General features: G+C 38.7%; 3 protein-coding genes across 3 annotated transcripts; 1 reads left to right on the top strand and 2 right to left on the bottom strand.

Annotated features, from left to right (window-relative positions):
- Positions 1–15903: 15903 nt before the first annotated feature.
- Positions 15904–17175, bottom strand: LOC141592628 (protein ANTAGONIST OF LIKE HETEROCHROMATIN PROTEIN 1-like). Its single transcript, XM_074413408.1, has one exon. It carries the CDS (start codon positions 17173–17175, stop codon positions 15904–15906), a length of 1272 nt encoding a protein of 423 aa, XP_074269509.1.
- Positions 17176–17697: 522 nt separating this feature from the next.
- LOC141648732 (uncharacterized) lies at positions 17698–18282 on the bottom strand. The gene has a single exon (XM_074457454.1). The coding sequence runs from the start codon at positions 18280–18282 to the stop codon at positions 17698–17700; it is 585 nt and encodes a 194-aa protein (XP_074313555.1).
- A 4545-nt stretch (positions 18283–22827) lies between these two features.
- Positions 22828–23952, top strand: LOC141648737 (uncharacterized). The gene has a single exon (XM_074457456.1). It carries the CDS (start codon positions 22828–22830, stop codon positions 23950–23952), a length of 1125 nt encoding a protein of 374 aa, XP_074313557.1.
- The last annotated feature ends 1066 nt before the right edge of the window (positions 23953–25018 follow it).

Consider the following 25018-nt stretch of genomic DNA (forward strand, 5'->3'; position numbering starts at 1 on the left):
AGTTGGAGCTGATGAAAGGAGGGAGGCGGGTTGAGGTGTGGGTCGTGTGTTGCTAGGGTAAAATTAGGTTAAAACTTAGGTTAGAAAATGATGTTGGGTTAATTGGGTTAAACATGATATTGGGTAAACCCAAATGGGTCGAGGGTAAATGGTTTAGCTCACGTCTCGAATACCATATAAACCCGTCTCAGATAACTTATGCAACAACTCGATTTTACGATATCAACACGACTAAACAATTAACTCGACTCAACTATTATCCCGACATAATTAGTAATATAAAAATACATAGTAATTAATATATAAAAATATCCGTTTACTCGATTATATAAAATACGGGGTATTACAACTTTACGCAAACAAAATCATGTATAATCATATCACATCTCCTAATCACATGTTACTAATATAGCCACATTATAAATTCTCCTTTTCATCACATAACATGCTCTTAATCATAAATCATATTCTTCTGTGGTAATTACTTCATCTTTTTCCACCACATCCTCCATTCAATCACATCTCATCCATTCATCATATTCATATAAACATTAGTAAACACATAGCGATCCCATGACACCCCATAGTGACCGGTTCAAAGTTGTAGGGCGAGTTCGCGACTTTAGGACGTCTCTCAAATCTTTGCATTAGCCCCTAACAACTTCTACCCAAGTTCATTTTAATTTGACTCTCTATATTCATTGGGCTCATTAGTTACAGGTTCCAAAATCGTCGCTCTGATACCACTTTGTAACACCCCCATAAACCAAGGTGCGTTACCAAGACCACCTAGTGCATGGAAATGCTACCATCTCGGTTGCCCGAGGCAATGTATATCAAATTGACCATAAAATAACAAACTTTAGATAAATAAGTTTAAAGTGATTACATCAAAACCGACTATAAAGTAAAGTACAACTGTTCTAAAACCAAACTACAACTAAAGTAACAAAAGTATTATGATAACACAGCGGAAGACTACTATTAGACTCGTGGCGACTCCATCCCCAGCTAATCCCGCGCGCATCCATAGTATACCTGCTAGACAACTGCTCACCACCCCCGAATGGATCACCACAGTTTTTAAAACATTTAAACGGGGTCAGTTACTGCATAAACAATAAAAGATAAACAACAACGGATACACAATCACAATCTCCAACACTGTCACATCACCAATCATCTGACTACACACTAAAGTGTGTAGCCCTCCCAGAATATCCATCGCAACAGATATTCCTCACCGCCAGTGGGGGACCGCAGCTGTTCCCACCTAAGCCCCACTCATATCCAACGAGCAAATAACCCATGTTCCTTAAAGTTCACATCCCCTCTTGTGGCGGGTTCTACAAGGGGCGAATCAAGGGCGTGAAGCCACTCCTACAAGTGACTCCACTCAGCCGAGGGCGCACCTCATGAACCACAGACAAACAACAGCAACCAATCACAATATCAACAATACCAAATCAATTACGAAATAATCAAATGCAAACAACCAACAACGAACAACCAACACCCATCTCATAATCATGTATACAATAACTGAGTATGAAACCCTACTGATGCGTGTCTTTTATATAAGGTTTATACCTCATTTTTACACGCATTTCTTTACTATATATGTAGCATCCGGCTACAAATACCCCCGAATATCCTACTTTGGTTCGTTTTATGTAATTTGTAGGAATTAACCAAAGAGGAGCTAAATCGAGCCTAAATTGTCCCAATTGCATGCATTCATGGAGAATAAGGAGCCGGAGCTTGGAAATCTAACATTCGGAAGACGCGTGAGCTGGGTTCGGGAAGTAATTCAAGGTCTAACGAGCTTAAACAGCTCGATCGAGTGATTTATTGCTCGATCGAATGCTTTTATTTGCCTAAGTTCCTCGATCGACCACTTTTGAGTACACGCAAGAGGAAGCAAAGCAAGGAATACTCGATCGAGTAGTTTATTTCTACTCGATCGAGGAGATTGATGCACAGTTGCTCGATCGAGTGGTTTATTTCCACTCGATCGAGTGGTTTACCCTTCTACATCCTTTTCCGCCTAATTATTTTATGGGCTTTTGTAATTAGTCCATAGATTAGGTTTTAGGATGGATTTCTAGTATAAGACTGAGGAGTGAACTACGTTACTCCTCTCTCTTCTCTCGTTCGTTGATTTGGAATATATACTTTGTCACTGTTCTTTGGATTTTACTCTTCTTTTACACTTTGCTACTCGGATTTGGATTTTGCGATTGGTATTATCATTCTACTTTTATTCTTAAATCTTATTTATTGTTCTAGTTCTTTCCCTCTTTTAATCGTTATCATAATTGCTTTAATTGAATCATTATTAGTTTTATCATCATGTCAAGTTTTAATTATCTATTTGTTGTTATTGATAATTCAATGATCATGAGTAGCTAATTTTCTTATGCTAAGACTATAGGGGATCCATAATTATGAGGGAATAGTAATCGATTTATTGGGTTAATGCTAGTAAGGTCTTTGTTGGTTAAATGCTACAATTAATTGTATCCGTCTAATTGAGTCGACGCAATTAGACATTTATTTCTTAGTGATCCTTGACCTGGACCGAAAGGTTGGAAAAGGCGAGACTAGTAGCGATCAATAGGGTATTGCAGTGAGGGCGAAAGTTAAGCTGTTTACACTTTAGGGTGAATTAAGGACCGAAAGGTGACGTTCGCTACCCCTTGGATCGTATTTGCATTGATTTGAGACCTAGATTACTTGACTGAATGATTATGGTGAACCGTATGTCTTAGCTGTTTCTCCTTATCTGATTAATTCCTTCCTTTTATTTTCTCTTCCTTATTCTTCTTAGTTTAGAACATCACATTTAAAAACCCCCCATTAGGTTACCTTGACGAACTTAGAATAAGCTGACAAATTCCTACCTCTCTGTGGATTCGACCCGACTTCCCTAGCTATATTAGTTAGAGCCAGTTGGTATTTTTGACAGGTACGCGACAGACATGTCAAATTTTGGCGCCGTTGCCGGGGAGGTGGCGTAATTTTGTTGCTTTAGTTAAGTTTGTCCCTTGTCTCAAGGAATTTATTCCTTGAGGCTGATCTAATTTCTGCAAAGTTTTGATTAGTTTTGCAGATTGCTCGTTGCTTTGTAAGTCTATTTGCCAAGATGCCTACGATTACTGAGCATATAGAGCCATGTGGTAGATGTGGCGAGGAAGGGCATGGTCCTATTGAATGCATGGCGAGTGTAGAGCGTGCCCTTGCTTATCGGAATTATAAGCAAGGAGTTCCTTTTTCTCAGTTGTATGAAGAAATAAAGAATGTCTCTACCCCTTCTACGCCGGTACCGCAGCCGGTCTCTACGTCTGCAAGTGAAGAAATTGCCGAATTAAAATCTATTATGATGAGTATATCACGGCAATCTGAAACGGTCATATCGGAATTGAAAGAACAAGTCGCGCAGTTAACACTCGCGAAAGACCAAACCAAGCTTCCTCCAAAATGCGATCCAGTCAGTGCAATGAGTTTTCAAAATGACCTTACTCATGAAGAAGACGAGGTTTTGATAGCTGAAGATACCCAGGAGGACGATCTAGATGAATTCTTGACCGAAATACTTGCAGCGTGTAATCAAGATACTCGATCGAGTGATTTTTCTACTCGATCGAGTGAATCAATTCATCCTATCACTCGATCAAGTGAAATTACTGGTCGATCGAGTGGTGGACAATTTGCTGTTGGTCGATCGAGTGATATTATTACTCAATCGAATGAGGTTGCTGCAGAAATCACTCGATCGAGTGACAAAACTGGTCGATCGAGTGAAACAGAAGAAGAGAATGGTCGATCGAGTGATATAAGTACTCGATCGAGTACTTTAAGTGGCGGAGATCCTATTTTGCTATCTAATGCCGCTACCGTGTCATCTTCCCCTGCTGTGGAGACGTCACACATTGATAAAGGTAAAAGAAAAGTTGCGGGTCCACTCGTTGCTACCAGGGTACCCTTTCCAGGCCGTCTGAAGGACGCAAAGATCGAGCGACAGTACGGTAAGTTTGTGGACGTTGTGAAGAACCTCCAGGTAACTGTCCCTTTTTCCGAACTTGTTACTCAGGTACCCACTTACGCTAAGTTTATGAAAGATATTGTGACGCGTAAGAGAAATTTAAGTGAATTTGAGACGATTTCATTTATGGAAGAGTCTAGTAATTTGCTTTTAAATAAGAGTCTGCCTAAAATGAAGGACCCGGGCAGCTTTTCTATTACCTGTATTATAGGCAACATGGTCATTGATAAGGCCCTTTGCGATGTAGGTGCCAGTGTCAGTGTCATGCCCCTTCCTGTCTGCAAGAAACTGAACATGAGTCATTTTAAAGTGACTAACATTACCCTACATATGGCTGATAGATCTGTTAGGAGGCCCTTAGGTGTCTTAGAGTACGTGCCTGTGAAAATAGGCAAGCTCTTTATCCCATTAGATTTCATTGTTTTAGATATAGCTGAGGACACCCGGACCCAAATTATCTTAGGAAGACCATTCCTTTGTACAGCTGGGGCCGTTATTGATGTCAGACAAGGGCGTTTGACTCTTGCAGTAGGGGATGACGCTATCACTTTCAGTCTGCCTAGTACTTTGGCTCGACCAATGATAGAGGATACTTGCTATTCGGTTGATATTATTGACGAGTCTATTTATGACTTCTGGTCGGGTTCTTTTATGAAGGACCCACTAGAAGCCCTTATGCTTTTTGATGAGTGTGCAGATAGCCCAGACGACGATGACACTGCGTTGGAATTGCTAGTTGATGATTTCGATGAAGCTGAGGGAGAGCAAGTGGAACAGATGATTAGCACTCTTTGCTCCATTGAGGTAAAGGTACCGGAGCGTAAGCCTCTCCCTTCCCATCTTAAATATGTTTTCTTAGATGATACAGAGCAATATCCAGTCATTGTTAGTGCCAAGCTTAATGATGATCAGCTGACCTCTTTGTTAGTTGTACTTAAGAAAAACAGGAAAGCAATGGGTTATTCACTGGACGATATCAAGGGGATTAGTCCCGATATTTGTATGCACAGGATAGAGCTGGAGGAAGATCACAAACCTTGTAGACAGGGTCAGCGCCGGCTGAACCAGAAGATGCAGGATGTTGTGATGGCTGAGGTAATGAAGCTACTAGATGCAGGTATTATTTATTCTGTTGGTAATTCCAAATGGGTAAGTCCAGTACAGGTGGTCCCGAAGAAAGGAGGGACAACTGTAATTAAGAATGAAAAGAATGAATTAATACCTACTCGAGTAGTGACTGGTTGGCGGATGTGCATAGATTACAGACAGCTCAATGCCGCCACCAAGAAAGATCACTTTCCCCTTCCTTTTATTGATCAAATGGTAGAAAGGTTAGCTTCACATAAATTTTTCTGCTATTTAGACGGGTATTCAGGGTTCTTTCAGATCCTATCCACCCAGACGATCATGCTAAGACTACATTTACTTGTCCTCAAGGCGTTTTTGCTTATCGCAGGATGCCTTTTGGTTTGTGTAATGCCCCTACCACCTTTCAAAGGTGTATGATGGGGATATTTTCAGAGTATATTGAGTCTATCATGGAAGTTTTTATGGACGATTTCAGTGTGTATGGAAGTGATTTTTCTAACTGTCTGTCTAACCTTGAGAAAGTGTTGCAGCGCTGCATTGAGGTTAATCTTGTGCTGAACTGGGAGAAGTGCCACTTTATGGTCAACGAGGGAGTTGTTCTAGGGTATTTAGTTTCTGATAGGGGAATAGAGGTTGATAAAGCAAAGGTGGAAGTGATTCAGCAATTGCCGCCCCCTGTTAATGTTAAGGGGGTGAGGAGTTTCCTTGGTCACGCTGGCTTTTATCGCCGGTTTATCAAGGATTTCTCAAAAATTGCTAAACCACTTACACAGCTGCTAATTAAGGATGCCCCTTTTGTGTTTACTGATGATTGTCTTTCTGCTTTTAACAGGTTAAAGCAAGCTTTAGTCTCTGCGCCGATCATACAGCCTCCCGATTGGGACTTGCCGTTTGAGATCATGTGTGATGCGAGTGACTATGCACTAGGAGCGGTTCTAGGCCAAAGGAAAGACAAGGCTTTGAGTGCTATCTACTATGCGAGCCGAACTCTGGATGAGGCTCAAGTTAAGTACACTACCACTGAGAAAGAGCTGCTAGCTGTAGTTTATGCCTTAGAGAAGTTTCGTACTTATTTAGTTGGGTCAGAAGTCACTGTTTTTACTGACCATGCAGATTTGAGGCATCTCCTTGCTAAGAAGGAGGCTAAACCACGGCTACTGAGATGGATACTCCTCCTTCAGGAGTTTGATTTGCAGATTAAGGATAAGAAAGGAGCTGAGAACGTTGTAGCTGATCACTTGTCGCGACTGATGCGACAAGAAGGGGAAGATTCTCTACCTATAGATGATTCTTTTCCTGACGATACTTTAATTGTTGTTATATCGTCTATTGTTAACCAAGAACCTTGGTATGCAGATATAGCTAACTTCGTTGTCAGTGGCAAGCTGCCGCCTGACCTTTCTCATCAGCAGAGGAAGCGTTTTCTGTATAACGCTAAGCAGTACTTCTGGGATGACCCTTACTTGTTTAAGGAATGTGCAGACGGTCTCTACAGAGGGTGTATTCCACAGTGGGAGACCAAAATAGTCCTGGAAGGCTGTCACTCCTCTTCATATGGGTGTCACCACGGTCCATCGCGCACCGTGGCTAAGGTACTTCAGTCTGGTTTTTACTGGCCTTCTTTGTTTGCTGACGCTAAGTCTTTTGTTTCAGCTTGTGATGCTTGCCAACGATCAGGGAACATTTCAAAGAGACATGAGATGCCACAAAATGGCATCCTAGAGGTTGAGGTCTTCGATGTCTGGGGCATTGATTTCCAAGGACCGTTCCCATCCAAAGAAAGGTAACGGTATATCTTAGTGGTCAGTAGACTATGTGTCGAAATGGGTTGAGGCAATTGCCTCACCTCATTGTGATGCTAAGACCGTGATAAAGATGTTTAAAAAGATCATATTCCCCCGATTTGGTGTCCCTAGGGTCGTCATTAGTGATGGGGGAATGCATTTTAAAGAAAAGAAACTCACTTCTATTCTGTCTAAAGTTGGTGTCCAACACCGGCGAGGTTTGGGGTATCATCCCCAAACTAGTGGTCAGGTTGAGGTCTCTAACTGCGAGTTGAAAGAGATCCTGTCTAAGGTAGTTTCTAAATCACGGAAAGACTGGAGTCTTAAGCTAGATGACACATTATGGGCTTACAGAACTGCCTTTAAGACACCAATTGGTGCATCACCTTATAGGCTAGTTTATGGGAAATTGTGTCACTTACCTGTCGAATTGGAATGTAAGGCTTGGTGGGCAATTCGTGAGCTTAATTATCATCCTAAGTTGTGTGGTCAGAATCGTCTTTTGCAGCTAGATGAGTTGGAAGAATTTAGGCTTAATGCCTATGATAGCTCGCGCATTTACAAAGAAAAGACGAAGAGATGGCATGACAAGAGAATCTTACCTCGTGAGTTTCATGTTGGGCAAAAGGTGCTGCTGTTTAATGCCCGATTGAGACTATTCCCTGGCAAGCTGAAGTCCAGGTGGAGTGGTCCTTATACGGTGACGGCTGTTACCAAATTTTGATCCGTGGAGCTCGAAGATTCCGAGGGTCATAGATTCAAGGTGAATGGACAATATGTGAAGCATTACCACGAGGCGAATGAAGCAGACAATCGCGTTGAAGTCTTACGCTTCGACGAGCTTGACGCGCCAGTTAATTGATGCCAAAAAGGTCGTGCGGGACCTCTTAAACCAGCGCTCTCCGGGAGGCAGCCCGGACTATTTTATTGTACTTATGTTGAACATTTTATTTTCTTTAGCTTTACGTTGAACTTTAGACGCTGTTTTATGAACTCCTTATGCTTTTCTAGCTTTGGAATGCGTGTTTTTGCAGGACACAGCACTCGATCGAGTGATTTTAGGCTCGATCGAGCACTTTTTGGGGAAGTCTTCACTTGATCGAGTGATAATTGTCCTCGATCGACCAAAGTCAAAATCACGCTTACTCGATCGAGTGGTTTTTCACTCGATCGAGTCTTTCCAATTGCCAGTTCACTCGATCGAGCTGTTCCAAGTGCTCGATCGAGCGGTTATGCTTCCCAGCTGCTGTTTTTACATCTATGGAGCTACTGCTTGACTTTATTTGACCTCCCATGTTCATGGTCGGTTTGGGGAGGTCCCTCTTTATGACGTTTTGTGAGTTTTCCGATTCCACTTCTCATTTCTTTTCAGTTTGCATTTCTTTCCCTATTTTTGGTACAATGAGGGCATTGTACGGTTTGGTTTGGGGAGGTATGCATCCATATCTATGTCTGTCTGCATGTTTTCTTGCATTTTCGCTTGCACGTTTACTTATTTCCGCATGCATTGTTGTTTTAATTAATTCCAAAAAAATCATATAAAAACCATAAAAAAAATTCAAAATTTTCATGTTTAAATTGAGTCGGAACGTTTGAACATCGACGCTACTTTGAATCTTTACTCGAGCCTTGCATATTCTTGACATTTAGATGGCATGATTATATGCATAATCTACGAGTTTTTTGTTTCTCTCTTATCTGAACGAATAGACTTGATTCTTTATGTCGGCAAGCTACATTACATTCTAAGGTTAGAGCTTTATAAACTGGTGACATTCATGACCAGTTTCATTTAGGATGTGAGTAGTACTCTCTTTACGGCATGTAACATCAATTTGCATAAGCATGAGTCTAGTCTTCTTAACACCTGTATGCATTCGGTCTGTGGATGGTGACACATGTTAGGAGAGGCAGTTCCCTTTATTTCATTCTACCCATGAGCCCCACATAGCCAAATTGCCTTTTTGTCCTATTAACTATTTTCTATAATACTTCCTACCCTAGCTGAGCTAGTGTCGAGTAGTTCTTGGAACGTTCTATTGCAATATGGTTATTTTATCTGATTTCAGAAGATGGTGGAAGAATTGAAGGGAAAGAAAAAGAATGTTGAATTATTGAAAAAAATGAAAAGAAAAAGAAAAAAATAGAGACGAAGAAAAAAAAAGCGAGATAAGAAAAGAAGAAAAAAAAAGAAGGAAAAGAAGAAAAATCATATGTGAAAAAAATGAAAATTGTATGATGATTCACACTCCCATGTTATATTTATATCTTATGGGGAGTTGATGAGTTCTTGGTGTTTTGTGAGTATTAGTGCATGATTTTGCACCGTTTCATCTTGTTATATTGAGTACGAAGTTGGGATGCAGTTATATTTGGATTCATTGTTGCTAGCCTGGCTATTAACTCCGCTTATCCAAATTCATTTTAGCCCCTTCTTACCCATCACCTCACTTATCCAAATGTAAGTCCTCGGCATGTGTCTTGGTCATTAGTATGGTTGGAATGCATATGTACGGTTGTAGAGACTCTATTCATGTTAACTGCATGCATGTTCTTATAGGTCGAGTTAGGTAAGTGTCTCTACTTCTTTCTATCTCTCACATATATACTTACCTTGTGCCTAATTTTGAGTGACGAGAGGCCCGTGAGAGTCCGACATCTTTTGAGTCTTGCAAGGACGACGGTTCAGTAAATTTGAGACATTGATTTAACTCGTTTGCACTTCTCTTTTGCCATTTTGTCATTTTGTCGCATTAAATTGGTTCTAGTGGGTGATTTGTAGCTGATGCATTGGTCCCGTTCGACTGTTTATTCTTAGTTGCATTCATATTTGCTTGGGGACAAGCAAAGGTTTGGTTTGGGGAGATTTGATGCGTGTCTTTTATATAAGGTTTATACCTCATTTTTACACGCATTTCTGTACTATATATGTAGCATCCGGCTACAAATACCCCCGAATATCCTACTTTGGTTCGTTTTATGTAATTTGCAGGAATTAACCGAAGAGGAGCTAAATCGAGCCTAAATTGTCCCAATTGCATGCATTCATGGAGAATAAGGAGCCGGAGCTTGGAAATCTAACATTCGGAAGACGCGTGAGCTGGGTTCGGGAAGTAATTCAAGGTCTAACGAGCTTAAACAGCTCGATCGAGTGATTTGTTGCTCGGTCGAATGCTTTTATTTGCCTAAGTTCCTCGATCGACCACTTTTGAGTACACGCAAGAGGAAGCAAAGCAAGGAATACTCGATCGAGTAGTTTATTTCTACTCGATCGAGGAGATTGATGCACAGTTGCTCGATCGAGTGGTTTATTTCCACTCGATCGAGTGGTTTACCCTTCTACAGCCTTTTCCGCCTAATTATTTTATGGGCTTTTGTAATTAGTCCATAGATTAGGTTTTAGGATGGATTTCTAGTATAAGACTGAGGAGTGAACTATGTTACTCCTCTCTCTTCTCTCGTTCGTTGATTTGGAATATATACTTTGTCACTGTTCTTTGGATTTTACTCTTCTTTTACACTTTGCTACTCGGATTTGGATTTTACGATTGGTATTATCATTCTACTTTTATTCTTAAATCTTATTTATTGTTCTAGTTCTTTCCCTCTTTTAATCGTTATCATAATTGCTTTAATTGAATCATTATTAGTTTTATCATCATGTCAAGTTTTAATTATCTATTTGTTGTTATTGATAATTCAATGATCATGAGTAGATAATTTTCTTATGCTAAGACTATAGGGGATCCATAATTTGTTGGTTAAATGCTACAATTAATTGTATCCGTCTAATTAAGTCGACGCAATTAGACATTTATTTCTTAGTGATCCTTGACCTGGACCGAAAGGTTGGAAAAGGCGAGACTAGTAGCGATCAATAGGGTATTGCAGTGAGGGCGAAAGTTAAGCTGTTTACACTTTAGGGTGAATTAAGGACCGAAAGGTGACGTTCGCTACCCCTTGGATCGTATTTGCATTGATTTGAGACCTAGATTACTTGACTGAATGATTATGGTGAACCGTCTGTCTTAGCTGTTTCTCCTTATCTGATTAATTCCTTCCTTTTATTTTCTCTTCCTTATTCTTCTTAGTTTAGAACATCACATTTAAAAACCCCCCATTAGGTTACCTTGACGAACTTAGAATAAGCTGACAAATTCCTACCTCTCTGTGGATTCGACCCGACTTCCCTAGCTATATTAGTTAGAGCCAGTTGGTATTTTTGACAGGTACGCGACAGACGTGTCACCTACCTGAGATGAAATCATCGATCAACAATCACAAGCAGCGGATCAAAAGCGTTCCTCTACGAAATCACCTCCTATAATCACATAATCATACAATTACCATCTAACAATCACAAATACTCCCAAAACCCCCAAAATACCCAATTAGGGTTTCAACTAAAATCAATGAAACAATATAAAAATCATACTAAAGGGTTACCCACGATGCGACGGTCTCAACAGCGTAAAGAACTCAACGATCCGACAACTCTAGCCCTTAGGATTTGATAGCAATGTGAGAAGGGAAAGCTACGTAACTTGTGTTCTCTTGTGAAAAGTTTAGAATGAAGTAAGAGTGAAAAATAAATGACGAAATATGTTTTTATAACCTTCTCGCGTTGATATCAAAACCCGACAAATCACCCGTAAAAACACACTTACTCGATCGAGTAAGTTAGTTACTCGATCGAGTGCCCCCTACTCGATCGAGTAACCCACTTACTCGATCGAGTACCCATCACCAGTACACTGTTTCGCACGCAACACTCACTTACTCGACAGAGTAAGCCCTACTCAATAGAGTACCCAACAGCACATAAAACCGTAGTATCACAGTGAGATCTTTGACTTATAAGGTGAAAAGAGGAATGAGAAAGGTGTAAATCTTCAAATCCATGCTCATATACCATGAGAGGAGATTAGGCAGAGTTCCAGAGAGAAGGGAGATGATTTTGAGGCTTTAGAGAGAGAGAGAGAGAGAGAGAGAGAGAGAGAGAGAGAGAGAGAGAGAGAGAGAGAGAGAGAGAGAGAGAGGGGAAATGATTTAAAGTTAGGCGGATTTTAGATCCCGACATAGTTTATATCGACATTGAATAGATCCACTCGGTCGAGAGCCCAAACACCTCGGCCGAGTGCACTCTACTCGGTCCACTGAGTCCACAATTGGTCTAGCATAACTCATTACTTAGTTCACGAGTAGCCTCTCGTCAAGCTCAAGGGTCCTCTCACTATTCCCAAGGTTCCTTTAGAAGTCTCAAAATATCAGGGTATTACAACTAAATAGTCCATATTTAAGCATCAACGACTTGAGTTTATTTAGAGCTACTCAATCATTACAAAATAGAAGGTGCTAACAATCGTTTGGATTAGAGGGAGTATTTTATACTTAGTTTCATATCTAAATAAAAAATTTCATATTTAGAGCATGTTTGGCCTAATTTGTTGAAAAATTTCATATTAAGATCGTAATTTTAAGTAGAAAAATAAAACGAATGCCAATCTAATTCTATTTAGATCTTTATCAAGCTACATTTTTTACCCCGAGTGATAAGTAGTCGAATTAAGTTAGTATTGAGTCATAAGTCATCTTGAGTAGGTTCGATTTAAATCGGGTTGCGATAAATAGGTTTATCATCGGTTGAATCTCCGACCGGTTTGGGGCATTTTCACTTCACCAAATCTTCCGGTTCTCGCGGAGTTAGGATTTTGGAAGGTTCACACTCAATCTCAAATTAGATCAGCATTACCATATAAGGCTTCGTTTGATAACTAATGGATAAGGTAGAAAAAACTTGAAAGATAAGTGAACGAGTGGCGGGCGGGTGAGGGGTAGCCTTTGGATACGTAGCCGGAGGCAAGTCAAAAAAATACAAAAGTTCCATTTTCCTTCTTGTTCATCAATAGGAAATCAAGACAAAAAAATACAAAAGTTCCATTTTCCTTCTTGTTCATCAATCGGAAATCAAGACAAACTGAGCACTACAGTGAGACGTGAAAACACTCGATCCCATTCCGACCTCGATATGTGGAATCGTTTTGCGCCATATATGTACAAAGATTTTCGAGAGACATGGTCCAAATCCGGTCCGGAAGACCTCGCTTAAAATTTAATGACGTACGCACGATTAACTTTAAAAGTATGAAACAACAATTAATAAATCATGAGTAATGTCAAAGGAAAAATAAATAAAAAAAAACTCAAATATACTAAACAAAAATATGCACGCGTTATATGTGCAAAATTAATTTTATATTATACTAATACATAAAATTGGTTCTTTTTTATACGCTATTCATGTAACCTTCTATCGTAGGTAGCTAAAATGGATTGTAAATACTTTTACTAAACACATACCAAATTTATTTTTAATTAAATAAACTAATTTTTAGTAAAATAAAACACCTAACATATCAAGCCAAACAAAGCTAAGTAAGTATTAACGCGTTAATCTTCTAGCTAGGGACTGTTATTTCCATTAATGATTTAAGGTAGTCATCTCAATCAACACGAAACTTGGGCATTAGAAAAGAAAAGAATGCTTTGCCCTTCATCGCGTGACATCTCAAGTGAGTGACCAAATCTAAGGGACTTGAGTCACAACTCACAAACACAATCAGTGTTTTTTGTGATCGCAATTTGCATGCATGAAGAAATTAGATGTTGTTAAGATTATAGTGGGGGGAAATTGTATAAGAACTGTGTTATTGATAGATGATCCTATTTTACATGGATATGGTGAGGTATTTATAATACCTCCCGAAACTCTAACCCTACTATGATCAACCCTAATGGTAGTCGGGCCTAGTATAGGCCCAATCTCCTAATACCCTCCCGCAATCGTAAAGGCAGTACGTAGTACGAACTTTACGATTTGAGAAATACAAGATAAAAAAATGTCTATCTTCTCATCTCAATCTTCATTTTTCTACGTCTTCATCAATCCTCTACATCTTCGCATCACAAGGTAGGTACGAGAAACGAGTACAAACTCGCTAGAAAATTTTCGAACAAGAACGTTAATCTTTTCGGACTTGTCGAATATCAAATAATTTGTTAGGAACACTAATCGGACCTAAACAAATCTCAAGTAAAACGGAAAATTATCCGTCAATTTCAATATTTGGAGGACGCTAAGTTTTTCGAACGCCAAATAGATTTGAACCACCATCAGGGTCATTTTAATTGCGTAACTCGCCAGTCAGTTTTTGTACCACCTTGAACGCACCTTGAACGGACCTGAAGATTTTTAAGATTCAAAGAAACAATTTTTTTTCTATTCAACGAGAGAATGAGGGAATTAGACAAGATCATTAAAATTGCAAATCCATAGCCAAAAGACTCTGAATTAGGGGATTGGAATAGCTCCATGTCCATGATATCTCACGGCAAAACTTCTTGTTCTTTTTTTTTAATGAAAATTAAAATTAAACTAATCTTACAATTAGATCAGGTAGAAAATCCCGCCGGTGGGTGTTTTACATTATAGACCCACCGGCGAGGTAGCGGAAATTTGTTTTAGGTCTCAAGAGCGTGAGGCTTTGATACCATGTTAAGATTATAGAGGGGGGAAATTGTATGAGAACTGTATTATTGATTGATGATCCTATTTTACATGGATATGGTGAGGTATTTATAATACCTCCCAAAACCCTAACCCTAATATGATCAACCCTAATGGTAGTCGGGCCTAGTATAGGCCCAATCTCCTAATAACTTGTAAATTTTTAAGTTGTTGACTTTGTACCTAATAAATAATCACATGGTAATAAAAGAAACCACTAATTTTCTTAAATCATATACCGTCTCCGTCCAGGTTATTTGTTTACCTAACTATTTTTAGGTGTATCATGCATTTGTTTATATTTTTATTTTGGGAATGCTTCTAATGGGTATAGAGTAATGTTCAATGACATCCATTATTATCCTTTTTGTCATCCATTTACAATAACTCCAAATGGTCTCCTTTTCTATTTTTTTTTTTAAAAAAAAAATTGTGTCAAAATAAAGGTAAATAAATAGCGAAATAGGAGGAATATTTTACTCATGGGAGTATATGAATAGAAGTATACGATAACTTGATGAGTTGAAAGTTTTTTTAAGTGTAGAGGGTAGATTATTGATTTGTGTCGTGTTTACTAAACTATATCGAATTCGGTTTTTTAAATCGTGACTATTGAATAGTGATAAAAAAATGATTTTAAATTTGGAATAAAAATTAAAATAGTGTTTTAATTATATTTTATATAATGGTTAGAGAAACCGCAATAACAATGGAGTAACAATTTTGTTAGAGGACAACCTCTCACATTCTCTTCTATGGAGTATGACCCATCCAGCGGTAGAGCGCGAGGTCAACTTTAGTGTAATTACTATGTTTTTTCTTTAGTATGAGGTTTAGAAGACGAAAAATTTTCAAGTTAATTTAACAATAAAAAAACGTTAAATTGTCTGGAAAGTTGCGAGGCTTGAGACCCCACTATTTTATATGTAAGTAAGCCACTAAGCATTATTTTATTAATTACTATATAATTGTATATGAGACAGGAGCAACTCCAGTGGATAGCTACATCACCTTGTAGCTTGGATTTTCAACTCGGCTTTTCAAGCAACCCTACTTTTCGGCTACAAAGTCGTTTAGTGGTAAGCTACAACACCATGTAGCTTGTATGGGTCCCATAAATTAAATTAATTTTTCAACTTTAATTATTATTCAACCTCAACATTTTATATCATCCAAAGTTTATAATTTTTCCATAAAATCACATAAATGATATATATATTAATATTTTTTTTGGTACGAATATACTAAATTCTTAAGATGCATAATTTTACCACATCGAGTATTTTAATTTTATTAAACATGAATTTAGAGCCTACAATTATTTTTTAAAAGAAATACGAGAAAATAGTGACAAAAATACCTATATAAAAAAACATGATCGAGTAGATATATTTAAAAAATATAACATATTTAAAATCTTAGTTTTGGTTTCCAAAATGTGTCCAAATGTGCTCCATGAGGTCGGCCTTCAATTGATGATGCATTAGCCTATCTCGGATTGTCGCATCCCTCGCAAGATATGTTTCAAAATCTATGTTATGCCCTTGTTGAACATCATTGACAGCATCTGAAGAAAAGTTGTCTTGAGAAAAGTTTCTGCTATATGTGTGACGCTCATCTTCGACGATCATATTGTGAAGTATAATGCAAGTATCCATGATATTATGGAGCCTCTTCTTATGCCAAGAACGCGCTGGGCCACAAACTATAGCAAAACGAGATTGTAGTACTCCAAAAGCTCGTTCCACGTCTTTTCTTGCACTCTCTTGTCTTTCTTTAAATAAAAGTCTTTTTGGGTCTCGGGGGTGTGGAAAGCTCTTAACAAAAGCAGCCCACTCAGGGTATATACCATCAACGAGATAATACCCTGTCTTATATTCAATGCCATTTACCGTGAATCGAACTTCTGGAGCTATACCTTGTAATTTATCTTGAAATAAATTCGATCTACTAAGCACATTGAGGTCATTGTTTGACCCAGCTACACCAAAGTATGTATGCCATATCCATAGATCCACAGAGGCAACTGCTTCAAGCATGACTGTCGGATATCCATGATCACCTCTCGTATACTGTCCTTTCCACCCTGTTGGACAATTTTTCCATGCCCAATGCATACAATCTAGACTACCAAGCATACCGGGAAATCCATGACATTCCTCGTGCATTTTAAGCAATCGTTGGACATCATTAGCATTTGGTTTTCTCATGTACTGTTCTCCAAACACTTCAATAATAGCAGTACAGAATTTAAAAAAACACTCTATAGTCGTGGTTTCGCCAATTTTAATATACTCGTCAATAGCATCAGCTGGGGTACCATAAGCTAATATACGTATAGCAGCAATACATTTTTGAAGAGGGGACAAACCTTTTACTTTTGCTGCGTCAACTCTTTGTTGAAAGTATGTAGTGTGGTTTACAAGGGCATCTACGATCCGACAAAAGAGCTCCTTTCTCATTCGAAATCTCCTTCGAAAAATATGATCCGGATAAACTGGCGTAGTTGAGAAGTAATCATTGTATAGACGTTCAGCCCCACCTACTCGATCACGAGGCACAATGTTTCGTGATGGATTATTATATTGTTCGAGTATATAACGCCCCATTTCTTCATGTTTTTCATCAAATAATTCTTCCTCCAAAAATTTATCCAAATCAAAATTGATTGTATCGGAATTTTGAGACATTTTTAAATAAATAGTTGAGTATTATAATGAGAATATATAGTAGTAATAAAAACACGAGTTTTTTTAAAATTTGGTAGTGAGTCTTAAGAAATGAAATAAGATTGTATATATAGAAATTATTTTGTAACGGCTAGTTTTTTTTATAACGGCTAGTTTTTTTAACGGTTAGTTTTATAACGGCTAATTTTTAACGGCTTTATTATTACATTTTTTTTAGTAACGGCTAGTTTTATAACGACTTTTTTTTATATCCGCTTTATTAAATTCCGACGAGACTCTAGCTACTATTACATAAAAAATAATCTAAGCTAGCTTGTACTAGAACATAATGAATAATGACTACTATAAGACTACATTATTCTAATCACTACATAATAAAAACTAATTGATCATGACTAACGACTACATTAATTTAAGACTACATTATTCTAATCATGATCATGACTAATGACTACATAATGAAATAAAAATATCTTAATTGAGTAAAAAAATAACTTAACTAGAACATGATTCTAATCTTGATCATGACATTCCGTACTTCTGTCTAATTATTTCACATATTTGCTCATGATTTTTTCTAGCTCTTTCATCCATATTTGATGTTTCTTTACACAAAATTGCGAAATCCTTTTGACGTATTTCTTCATCTTTTTGTCGAATGACATCTTCACATAACGCAAGTCTTTTATCCTGCATATCTTTATAATTATTCCACTTCTCATCAATGGCCCTAGCAGCTTTTTTTGCCTTGCCTTTATTTCGTGTCGCTTCTTTAGCTGCCTTTTGTCCTATTGGTCGTTCCTCTGCCACTTCTACATTGTTATCAACTTCACTTATATTAGGATTTGAGGAAGATGAAGTATATGCTCCAGAAGATAAATTTCTTGTTCTCTTTGCGGAACCGCTTTGTGGATTAGCGAACCCTTTCCATTTTCGGGCAACTCGAAGAATTTTCCAAGAATGTATATAAGAAAATTTTCTATTTTTGTTTTGTGATTTGAACATCTCCTTGGCCTTGGTTATTAAAAGGTCTTCGTCGTGACCGCTTAGGTGACTATTTGTTAATTGTATGTAACATCCATTGAACTTGCTAACATCGGCACTCATTTTGTACCAATGATTTGTAGCTTGTTCAATGGTGATCGAAGGACCTTCTCTTTTTCATTAATTATAATATTCAACAATATTTCGCCAGTATTGGTCCTTACTTTGATTTGTCCCTTTGATAGAGTCATTAGTGAAATTTAACCAACTCGTGCATAAATCTTCATCATTGTATTGGCTCAATTAAACTTCTCCGTCTTACTTTTACTGGATTGAACATTTACCTCCTCTTGTATAGCCTCATTTTCCAGAGTTTCACTTTGTACACCCGACCCTTGACAAGACGATTCTTGGTTTATGCTAAATGCCCCTATACTTTCCCGTCTTATATTTTCATGAACAAAGTTAGGTTCAGTCGAAGTCGTGATGAATTTTGATTTTCGATATTGGAAAAATTTCGTAAATAGTCAAAATATTCACTAAACGGAGAATCCGAATTTTCCATCTAACATAATATTGTAGTACTTTTAAATAGAATATAAATGTAATATAGAAAATTTGTAGAAGAAAATAAAAGCAAAGTTTATCAAATTGTCTAATGTTATTATATAAGGTTATTATTAAACAAGTAGCTTTGACAAATTATTTAATTTTTTTCTTAAAAAAAAAGTAGCTGTTGCATGATATATGAAGTATCACTAGGGTCAAGGTGTCGTTCTATATTGTAGCAACAAAAAAATCAAATTTTTTGGAAGTAAAAACAAACTCCCCCACAAATTTTGGTGGATTTGCTATTTTTTAGCAATTGAGTTACACGCACAAATGAAAAATGGTTGTGTACTTTACTTTCCAATGTTTTCTCTACATGTACTTTTTTGCCTTTTAATTCTAGCATGTAGCTTGTGTAAGCAAGGGCTGCTTTCAAGCATACCATACTTTCTCTTCCCCAATGGTCATGTTGTAGCTAGACAATTTAGGTAAATTGCAAGCATGTCCAAAAAGTATACCATTGGAGTTGCTCAGTATGGAGATTGGATAGCATCCAATAACATGGTCTCATTTTGGTGCTAAATGATCAACCAAGTCATTTCCTTAATCAAGGATTTGAACTGAGTCTTCCTTGCTTGACTTTCCCGGCATCTTCATGCTTACCCAACGCACACATACACCACGCGCAATTTCAGTGATCATCCATTTATACTCATTAATTCATCATATAAATAAATCATATCAACATACTACAGACTTTAAGCTATCTCCTTCCGTTATCCTGTCTTTTTTTCTCTCTCTAGAAAAGAGAGCTCATTTTTCTCTCGTTTTGGAGAGCTTTAAAAATTTTTTAAAATTAAAAGAAAACAAAACAAAAACAAAAAACAAACAACATCTTTATGCATATGGGGTTCCCTTGGTTTTGAAGAACCCTAGATCAATTCCTTTTATCCTTCCCTTCTTCAAAATTTTAAAAGTTCCTTTCTTTTAATCATTACGTTTTCTCTCCGTTAATTGGGGTACTGATCTTGGATTGTTCATCTTCCAAAATCACTCTTTTACTGACAAAAGCTTTTAAGGGGATTGGGCTTACAAAAAAACCCTAGATCTTCCATCTGACAGTTCTGTCAGTTTAACATATCAATAAACCAAAAAATAGCATTAATATATTCAATTATTGGCTTTTATTGAACTTAATTGGTGCTTCTGCTGTTGTAGAGTTCCAAAAAATTTGCGCCAATAAATCGTATTCTCTTTATTGTGGATTGGGGAGGTAGGGAGGCTAATCTACTTCCTCTCTTTTAGATTAGGGTTTTAATTGCTATTTAAGCTGAGGAGATGGGGAAGTTCAGACCATCCAGCTTCATTTCTTCCTCGTCTTCTCAAAGTTGTTTATCTGATTAATATAATCAACCGTTTTTTTCAAATCAAACTAGCTCTAAGATGGAGTTTGAAGCTCAGTTTGGGCGTTTTGGAAATGGGGGGGTTGGGAATGAGGATGGTGTTCATCAAAACTTTTATCATCATCAGAATTTTCATCAACCTCACCCAAACTCGGATTTTAATCCTATGAATCCTTTGCATGCAAACATCTGGAGGTATCCTAGGTCAGGGGGGGTTATAAATGTTGATCCTGCTGAATTAGGACGATCAAGGGAGTTTTGGGGAAACTGTTGTTTGGGTTTCCTGGTAGATTACCGGTTATTTGAAGCTAATTTAATTACTGACCTTATTAGGAGGAAGTGGAGTACAAATGGGAGAATATCTGTATTCCGGATGGGGGAGATCTATGTTTTCCACTGTGAAAGTGTAGATGACTTAGAAGGTTTGCTGGCAAGGACTACGGTTACAATAGATGGTGCTTTGATGGTCCTTGCAAGATGGTATCCAGATACGGTGCCAAGAACAGTCCGTTTCCCATATGCTGAGTTGTGGGTTCGCGTATGTGGCTTGCCGTTTGAATGTCTCAACATGCATGTGGCGCATATTGCTGGAAAGTTACTAAGTCATCATTATCAGGTTGAGCATTTTGATTTTGTACCAAGGAATGATTACCTAAGGTTGAGGGTGTGTTTGAAGCTGAATGAACCCTTAATGCCGGGTTTCTTTTTAGCCATGGATGATGGTCATCTGTTATGGGTTCAATTTAAGTATGAAGAAGTTTTTAAATATTGTGTGAAGTGTGGTAAGGTAGGTCATAAGGGATCGCAATGTAGGGAGAGTATGAATGCGGTGGTCACAGCTGTAAACTCAATGCTAGATAGGACGGTGGAAAGGGGTTTTGTGGTTTTCCAAGCACATAGTAACCACACTATGTTCAACTTGGACTTGAGGGCTACTCCATCCACTACTCGTTACATATCTTCAAGACTGCAACTGGGTAATGCAAGGTTGGCAACTGATGGGCTAAGAAGGCAGGCAAGGGAAAGGGCGGTAAACTTTGATCTGGGGACCACGCCAGGTGGCTGTGTTTTGCCTGGTATGAGCTTTGCAGTAACAGCTCAACCATTTGCAGGACCGGTCATTTTTCAGATGGGAGCAGGTGCTGTGCATTTGGGAGAGGAAGGGGGCATTGATGTGCCTGATAATGGAGTGCAACAACCTGATGAGAGAAATGGTCAAGGGCAAGATACTGTGATGGGGGAGGTTAATGTGGGGGTAAATCAGATGGATAATCAGGGGGGGTGTGAAACTGACTGCAAATGGTGTTAATGTTAATGTCACTGTGGGGGGTGGGAATGATACTCAGGGCCCGGTGTCAGGACCACCTGGTGCAGGTGGATGGTTGATGGGGGAAGGTAGTGGTGGTAATCAGGAAGAGTACTATAGTGATGGAGAAGAGTTTGATCCAATTCCAAATGTTAATCCAAATGTGAATCCATCAAATGTGCAGGGGGTTTTGCAGCAGTTACAAGTTAATGATCCGTATGTGATCTTTGCAGGACCAAGAAATCAAAGGGGGGTTCTGGATCGTGACATGCGAATTCAGGAGGCTATCTTATTTAGAATTGAGGATGACCATGAGTGGACTAGGGTTCTTGATGATGATCGTGGTTATAACCAGACATTTGACCCTCCCCCTGGTGAGATTCCAATTGTCTATCATTACTATGAAGGGGAAAATGTGGGTGGTGCAGGGCAGGCTGGGGTTGATGTGGGAGCAGGTGAGGGGACTAATTATGATAATGCAATTATGATAAGTTTAGATTCTGAGGTTGATATAAATGAAGAAGGAGATGTGGGTATGGAGCAGGCTGGAGGGGATGGAGAATCAGACTCTTATCCCAGTAGTTGGATGGTCTTTCAGGGGGACTTGGGAAATACGTCTGAAGAGTCTTCTCTTTTCCATCATAGCTCTGCTATAAATTTAATTTCAAGCTCTGATAATAACACTGAGGTGCAGGGTCCAAGGGTGCAGCCTAACACTGATCTGTGTCTGACTGTTGGGACACAGGAGGGTGGGTTACAGGAGGGTGGGACAGAAGGAGGAACTGATTTAACAAAAACTGAGGACAGATTGGATCTTTCTGTGGTTCCTATGGCTATCATACGTAAGGACTTAGAGCTGGAAGCTGCTTCAGCGTCTGTCAAGCCTCTGGTTGAGGTGTTAGAAGCTGGTAAGGGTAAAGCAGTTTTGGAATTGGAGGGGCAGGGAGATAATATGGGCAATGATGGTGTGGCACCTTCTCAGGTGAAGCTGTTTGATGTTCCAGTTTATGGGAAACCATCATCAACTCTGATTGCTGCAATGGATGGTGAGAAGAAAGCTTCAAGCATTTCTGATAGTTTCATGGGGACGGCTGATTGTTATCATAAATCTGAGTTTCATGAAGAATACAAGGATGCTATTACTGCTGGGAAAAAGAGAAAGTGCTGCACACAGGTGGATGATTTACTCATTCCTAAAGATATGACTATTGGAAAGGCCAAGGAGTACTTGATCCACCTTGCTAAAAAAAGGTGGCCTGCTGGAAGGACTTGGTCTGGAGTACAGGGAAGGGGTGGTGGTTTTAGGCTGGCAGTTACTGATATGGAGATTGAAGTTTCATCTGATTCTTCTGTAGCTGGTACCATTGACGGTTTTGCGGAGGTTGGACCATCTCAACCTCCTTCGTTTTCATGAAAGGTCTCACCTGGAATTGTAGGGGTTTAAAGAATGCGCTTGCCCCTACAATTCCCAAAATAAGAGCGCTGCTAAGTAGTACGTACTATGATTTTGTTTTTCTTGTTGAAACTAAGTGTAGTGTAAGTAGTATTGGCCCTTTGTTTAGGCCTTTTGGTTTTTCGAATAATTTGGGAATAGATGCTAATGGCAGTGCCGGGGGCTTGTGGGTAGGATGGAGAAATGAGGCAAGAATTAGCCATGTTTTGTCTTGTAATAATTTTATCGTCTTGCTAGTAGAAAAATGTCAAGGACGTTTATGGTACTTGGTGCTTATTTATGGTTCTCCATATTGTCTTCAACGACGACCGGTTCTTCAGGAACTTGAAGACTGTCTTCAAAAACTGGTCTATCCATTCTTAATTGTGGGCGATTTCAATCAAGTTGAGTATCAAAGTGATAAGTTGAGCTCCAGTAATAGAACAATAACGGGAGCATATGATTTCAATATTTGGCGGATCACGAATCAAATGGTGGATATACCCTTCAAAGGGCCACGATATACTTGGTGTAATAATCAAAAACGAAAGAAAAGAGTGTATGAAAGAATTGACCGTGCACTTGGATCAAAAGATTGGCTCTCAGTCTTTCCTAATACCGGAATCAAGCATTACCCAATTCAAATTTCGGATCACGCTCCTATTGAGCTTGATTTACAGTTGATAAAAAATAATAAGCAAAAGCCTTATAAGTTGGATGCATGGGTCTTAGAGTATGAGGAAAGTATCAACATTATTAAGGATATTTGGCGACATCAAATTTGGGGTACGCCTAGTTTTCGAGTAGCAAGGAAATTATCAAGGGTGAGGCATCGGGTTAAGAAATGGGCTTTGGATAAGAGAATGGAGTGGAAACAGAAATGGGATGACTTTGATAATACTTTAGAAAAAGGTATTGAGATCGCTATTAATGATGGTAGTGACGAGTTATATACAAAGACAAATGAAGAAGTACGTGAATTTTCTAAGGCATCGGCAGTGTTTTGGAAGCAACGTGCTAAGTTAAAATGGATGGTTGATGGAGATACGTGTACTAAATACTTCTTTAATTGGGTAAAAGTGCGGGTCGAAATTACATCCTAGGGGTGAAAGATAATATGGGTAATTGGGTTTATGATTCTGGCACTTTGGGGAGTATGTTTCATGATTACTATTTCTCCTTGTATAATCCAGAATTACGGGTGGATAGTGAAACTTGGAACCGAGTTACTGAGTCCTTCTTGGGTAATGTACAACAAACGGTTCCAAGTGATGATGGTGATATGCTAACTCGACCATATACAGCTAAAGAAGTGCGTACGGCGGTTTTTCAAATGAGATCTTATAAGTCCCCAGGGCCAGATGGGATTCCACCAGTTTTTTATCAAAAATGCTGGCACGTCATCAAGAGGGATGTCACGGAGGCGGTTCTCTCTGTTCTTAACTCCGGGAAAGTTTTACAAGAAATGAATAGGACTTTTATCTGCTTGATTCCGAAATGTGATAATCCAGAAGGTGTGAGTGACTACCGTCCTATAAGCTTATGCAACGTTTTTATGAGGATTGTCTCTAAGTGTATCACGAACCGTCTATCAAATGTGATGAAATACTTGGTAGGGGAATTCCATAATGCTTTTATTTCGGGAAGGCAAATCTCGGATAATGTCTTATTAGCTCATGAAGCTATCCACAAAATCAATTCGCATAAGAAAGGGAAGAATGACCGATATGCTTTTAAAGCAGATATGAGTAAAGCATATGATCGTGTAAGATGGGATTTTCTACGGGCTGTCTTAGAAAAGTTTGGAATTCCGTCCAGAATGGTGAAGTTGATCATGATGTGTGTTTCTTCGGTCTCTTATCAGGTTCTCTTTAATGGAGCTCCTTTAAGACTATTCAAGCCGACTTGTGGTTTAAGACAGGGGGACCCTTTGTCGCCATATTTGTTTGTCCTTTGTATGGAGGCGCTGTCTCTGAATATTCTTGATGCGCAGAAGAATGGGCTCTTGAAAGGAATCACTTTGTGTCGAGGAGTGGAGGCTTTATCGCATCTTTTCTTTGCGGATGATGCAGTGTTTTTCCTCCATGATAATAACAACTCAGCAAAGTCTTTAAAGACCATCTTGGACAACTATTGTATGGTCTCGGGACAAGTCATGAATGATGATAA

This window comes from Silene latifolia, chromosome 1, assembly GCF_048544455.1.
Source record: "Silene latifolia isolate original U9 population chromosome 1, ASM4854445v1, whole genome shotgun sequence".
NCBI classification, from domain to species: domain Eukaryota; kingdom Viridiplantae; phylum Streptophyta; class Magnoliopsida; order Caryophyllales; family Caryophyllaceae; genus Silene; species Silene latifolia.

Coding starts and splice junctions, on each gene's coding strand:
- LOC141592628 (XM_074413408.1), bottom strand. CDS start 17,175: ATGTCTCAAAATTCCGATACAATCAATTTTGATTTGGATAAATTTTTG.
- LOC141648737 (XM_074457456.1), top strand. CDS start 22,828: ATGAAAGGTCTCACCTGGAATTGTAGGGGTTTAAAGAATGCGCTTGCC.
- LOC141648732 (XM_074457454.1), bottom strand. CDS start 18,282: ATGAGTGCCGATGTTAGCAAGTTCAATGGATGTTACATACAATTAACA.